Source organism: Gadus macrocephalus, chromosome 14 (assembly GCF_031168955.1).
Source record: "Gadus macrocephalus chromosome 14, ASM3116895v1".
Classification (NCBI taxonomy): domain Eukaryota; kingdom Metazoa; phylum Chordata; class Actinopteri; order Gadiformes; family Gadidae; genus Gadus; species Gadus macrocephalus.
In genome coordinates, this window is record NC_082395.1 from 20,249,466 (window position 1) to 20,255,568 (window position 6,103).

Sequence of the window (6,103 nt, forward strand, 5' to 3'; positions counted from 1 at the left end):
TTAGCTACTCTGCTTTGACAAACATGTCATTCCATTTGCAACCTCATGATAGAATAAAATCAGCTGTTGGGTGTACACCTAAATAATTGCACAATCTGTTTCAATCCATGAACAGACGCCGATTTTTAAAACTACACTGAACTATACTAGTCTAAAAGCTGTTAACCACGGATCTGAGGTTACACAAGGTCACTGCCTTAGCTGTGGGATCCCGGCTCATTTTCTACCCAGCTAAATGGCAATATCGGTTTTCCAATGACAAACAGCTTGTATGACCTTGAACTGATCTCAGAGTTGCTGGTGGAATGTCACTGGGATTTAGCTTGAACCATAACTCCTGGATGTCAGTGGAAGAATAATCCATCAATTCAACACTGCCGCAACACACTCAGAGCCCTGCCCGTCAAAAAGGTCACTCACACGTGCTTTGCTAGAGGTCTTTAAAGCTGGAAAGAACCGTGTGAACCATGACACCGCGATTCTAGGAATGTCCATTGCTCAGATGTAAATGCATGTGTGACCACCAGCCATGGCAACACGCCGTACAAACTACAATACCCACAGTCAATTTACCTGTGATTGACTGCACTTGTCGCACCAGATTCACTCCGTCAGCACTGACACCTTTGAACATACATTTGTGCCGTGCTAGATATTAGTGAGTCTTTGAAGTCATTCAGAGTGTATTTGACGGATGTAATTTGATCCCTTTCACCTTTCACCCTTTCCCTTTCAGTATAGCCACAGCGGGGGTACCTTATGCCTTTGGAAGATTTTCAGAATACATCAGGCTTTAACTGTCTCCAAAGAATGTATGTATTTTAGGGAAAAGATAAGACTTGATTTGATCTTAAACAAGTTTAGCTTTTTGGGCATGCAACAAGTAATAATCATATTAATTACAATGCCAAGTTTTATTTAGACCTCTATGAGGTGTCACAAACGTGGTCTATCACATAACCACCCACTATGGAGACTTGTTGTGTCAGTAATAGCAGCGCTGCGCGAGTCGAATGTCGAGGCCTCATCTAAACCACGATCATCGAATACGGGGCTGGCGGGTTAACACACGGGTAGAATTCACCGAAATAAATCGATTTCACGTGGTGCAATGAGACAAATCGACTGTATTAAATGGCCATTGCCTGGAGGGATAAATTATGAATAGCATCCGCAGGGGCCACAGTGCATGCCATACTTCCACGATGAGTCACAAGCTTGTTGGACACAGGGTATCTGTGAATCCATTCCACACGCCTGCTCCTCTATATAGACCCTGGCCTTCTCCACATCTTCCCAGTGACCCCATTCACGTAGTCTGCTCGACCACCTCATGTCACGTGACCAGACGGAACGACTGTTTGGCGAGCCAATCCCATCGCTGGACGGGAAAGTGATTACAGGAGATTGGGTTTGAGTTGCGTGTTGTTTCGTTTTATCTTCAGAAAAAAACGGGGACCACACACACAAAAAGACGCTCACGCACACAAACTAAGACACACATGCGCACCCACACAATCATACACACACAAACTCGCTCACACACACAAACAGACAGACAGATGCTCACACACACACACACAAACAAACAAACAAACAAACACACACACACAAGCACACAAAAAACACGCTTACGCACAAACAAACACCCTCACACACTCAAAAACACGATCACACACACGCTCAAATAAGCTCTCAGAGCGAGGTCTTTGTTGGTGGATGGGGTGAAGGGCTGCTCCCCTGCCCTCCAACTCTCTCACCACCCGTCCCCTGGTTGATTCACAACCCCCCCCCCCCCCCTTCTCTCAGCGGCGAGTTCCCACCATTACGCCACAAGTTCAAGCACGGCCCCGCCGGTCTGACCCTGACATACAGTAGAACACACACACACACACACGTCCAAGTTCCCTCACAAGCACACACACACACACACACACACACACACACACACACACACACACACACACACACACACACACACACACACACACACACACACACACACACACACACACACACACACACACACACACACACACACATTCATGTTCCCTCACAAGGACACACAGACACAGACATGTTCATGTTCCCTCACAAGTACACACACACACACACACACACACACACACACACACATCCATGTACACACACAAGCCCACCCACACAAACACAAATTAATGTACACACGCAAGGACACATAAACGTGAAATGTACACAAAAATATCCTTGGATTTTGTTTATCAACGCCAATGATGACAAATGTGGCCACATAAGTTGTTGACAGCACTGATCACAGCACTGATAATGTGAGGTAACCACATAGTCTTTCATTAAAGCTCATGATTTTTTATCAAAGTTTACCAATAATTCATGGTCAGTCCAGCGAATATCATTTGCATTAACATTCCATGTTGAATATTCATATTTATATGATCATTTTCAGACATAACATCCACCTATGTTTGAGTCAACAAGTGTCTACTAAGTGAGCACCATTTACCTCTTTGGAGCAATCGTTACAAACATAAAGTTTTTTGATCGGTGAGTCGATCACTGTAATATGACATGGCTCTTTTATTTTCTGTTGACCAATATATTGACCAATATATTTTGACCAATATATTGTTATATTCCAAAGTCCCTTTCCACAATTCAATACTATGTTAAAATAGACAATTATAAATGATCAATGAATCCTTGAGTAGTAACAACAAACACGCTTATGGTTACTGGAAGATTCTTGGGGGAAAAGGGGGTCTGGTAAATGAAGGTGTAGACCCTGGAAGGTTATTACAGCTGACCGAGAGAGAGGGAGAGAGGGAGAGAGGGAGAGAGAGAGACAGAGAGAGAGAGAGAGAGAGACAGAGAGAGGCAGGAGAGAGAGAGAGAGAGGCAGGAGAGAGAGAGAGAGAGAGAGAGGCAGGAGAGAGAGAGAGAGAGAGAGAGGCAGGAGAGAGAGGCAGGAGAGAGAGGCAGGAGAGAGAGAGAGAGAGAGAGAGAGAGAGAGAGAGACAGACAAAGAGACAGAGAGACCGAGAACGAGACAGAAACAGAGACGCAGACGCAGACACAGACACAGACAGACACAAACAGAGACAGAGAAGAAGGGGGAGGCTAATTATATCTCTGACTGAGAAGTAAATTGACCGATACCATCTCCCTGATAAGAAAAATAAAATACATAAAACCACAGCACACTGGGATGAAATCCATGCATAAGAAAATAGGCAGTGTTTCACAAGAGAGACAGCATGTAGAATGTTTCAGAGAATCAACTGATTAACCTCTTGTTCCAACATGGGGGTAAACAACCAGCCTTTACCATCAACACTGATAACAGGACCCAACTGCTGTTGCTTAGAGAGCCTAGTTGATATTTATAATATTTTCAGCCAACTGTAAATAATAAAGAAAAAATACAAAGTGGTATTATGGGTGTGGACTAAGCAGATGGTGTTTATTGCTTGTGTCGGTCAGTCTACTAAAATAAGACAATGCAATCATTTAGAGAGGATAACAAGATACAAGATGGTTCTGGAATAGAGTTTAATATACTATTGTTGTATATATGCATATTATATCTATTCAGTTATACAGAGGTTCCTGGTGGTTATGTGTTGTATTCAAGCGACCGATATTACTTAAAATATAAATTTATGTTCAAAATAAAGTTAAAATATCGAAGCTTAAGGACTACATTGTGTACTAGATGTCAAGACAACGTTATGTTTCATGTTCTAATGATCAAACTATTCAGACCACACACACGCGCCCACACATGCACGCACACACACACACACACACACACACACACACACACACACACACACACACACACACACACACACACACACACACACACACACACACACACACACACACACACACACAAACCTGTTATATATAATGGAGAGCAGACACAGTCATGGCTAGGGTTATGTTTACAGTGCATTACAATCACACCTCTTAACATCTCACTCAGACACTTAATGAATCACACACAACACACCAGCCACCCTAATAGTAGCCTACACGCCCCCCCTGGGTGACTTTGAGGTAGAGTAATTACTTATGCAGGTGATTAAGTAACAGGCCTAATGAGTTGTATAGAAGCAGTCACATAACGTGTTCCCTCTGACGGGCGACATGAGGGCCATGGGTTGCTTTCCTAAAGTGATCCTTCTCGCAGACCTACTTCTAAACGGGTCTTTGTCATGCAAATAGGCCTACAGCGGTGGCTCGCCTGCTAAACCTAATATACCGTTTGTAACCCAGTGAGTAACATGTAGTCACTCTCCGCCACTGCCCAGATCGCTGACCTCAATGCACACAAGTCCACAAGTTGCACCAATAGACCTACTGTGCACATTTAAAAAAAGAATGACAAGACAGCCACGAAGTTTCCAGCCCCGTGTTTAGCAACCCCACGATCTGAAGGCAGTGTCCCCAGCTGAATAGGATAGGGGGTATAATCGCATAATTGCTGCCTGCCAAAAAGTGGATTGCGCCCAATATGGCTTTCCAACGAACGGGGCTCGACGTAGCACTGGCTTAGCACGTTTTCGCACATCACAAAGCACCAGTACCCCTCGTTGTAATCATTGCGATCAGCACACTGATCTCACATTGCGCTGGTGCTTCAAAGAGCAGGGCCGCCCAGCGGCAGAATGATGCGCTGCAGAGGACAGCGCGGACGCGGAGACGTGCTGCAACTTAGTAGGGGCTAATGCCTTATGATTAGAGAAACACGGATCATTCACAAAGTGTGCAGGCTTCGATCCGCGAGCAGCAATACAAAACACGCAAACCCAGTAGCCCACCGCATCCAGCCCATAGAGGTGTTCGGCATACGACTGACTAAGTCGGTCCCCCCCTTCATCCCGTGTGCATGTTCGGGGGAAACCGCACTTGGGGTACATCAGACAGCCCGCACATGCATGCACTCAATGTAGGCATCAAGCAAGACGTTAACCCCCCCTAAGTAAAAGCTTCAGTTTTGTTACCTTGCTTGGATTGACCGTACAACGCCAGCGAAAGTAGACACAACACCAGGAGATTGTTCACCGCCATGTAAAGCCTTTGATATCCACCAGAGGGGTAACAGCAGCGTGAGTGTGTACAATCAGCTCCGCCGTTTCGCGAGCATGCATGTGCGGAAAACGAGCGATCGTCTCCAGTGGTGCGCAGAGGAGGAATATGTGTTAACCGAGCGGTGTTTGGATACTCATCCTGGAGTGTGCAGAGCGAGCAGGTATCCCGTTAATCGGCGGCGAGCCGTCGTGTCTCTCGGCGCTTCATCGCCATGTTGTGAGTGAAAGTGTGTGTGTTGGCCGCTGCTGCTGCTCCACACACACAGACACGCACGCGCGCACACATACGCGTGCGTACCACACACACAAACGCTCGCCTCTGTGTGTGCGCGCGCGCACACACACTCAAGCACGCGTGCGCGCGCCTACACGTTCTCACGCACGTGGTGTGCGCACGGATATGTGTTTGTACGGATCTGTACATGCACATACGCACACACACACACACGCATACACACACACGAAATCCTCGCCAGACAACCCACCGGTCGGTGTTGTGATTGCGATGGAAACGCAAAGAGAAGCTCTCGGTGATTGTATGGCGCGCTTATCTGCGTATCGATCACCGAGGGTAAAGTTAGTTTCACATTCCTTATTAATATGATGTTCGACTGACTTCCAATGCTTCGAACTAAAGTCCCTGATCTGCGCTACTGCCAAACAAAAACAACTATTAAAATGACTGCTTGAGCATCCGCGGGTATTTGCTTGAGAAACGTCTCCATCTCCCTCCAATAGGCTACACATTTGCAACTTCTCTATAGGCATGTTTCTAAATAGGCTGTTTTGACTGGATTACGGTGCACTGACGGCTCTGCTGTAGGGGGTGCAGCACGGAGGATGGTTCAACAGAGAGACGGACCACAGAACAGAACCACGTGAGGGCACATGTAACACATTACTACTGAAAATGGAGCATTCCACTCCGATGGCTTGTTTCCACCGACGTGTGTTTCGTCCCATCACATCCACACCGCCATGTGACTGAGGTCTTCGGGATACACAGGGAGTCC

General features: G+C 46.2%; 1 protein-coding gene across 1 annotated transcript in view; it reads right to left on the bottom strand.

Annotated features, from left to right (window-relative positions):
- igdcc4 (immunoglobulin superfamily, DCC subclass, member 4) overlaps nucleotides 1-5,440 on the bottom strand; it is a 56,342-nt gene extending 50,902 nt beyond the window's left edge. The window contains exon 1 of the mRNA XM_060072069.1: nucleotides 5,004-5,440. Within this exon, the coding sequence (XP_059928052.1) occupies nucleotides 5,004-5,070 (67 nt within the window). The 5' untranslated portion in view covers nucleotides 5,071-5,440. The remainder of the gene's footprint in view (nucleotides 1-5,003) is intronic.
- Between the last annotated feature and the right edge of the window lie 663 nt (nucleotides 5,441-6,103).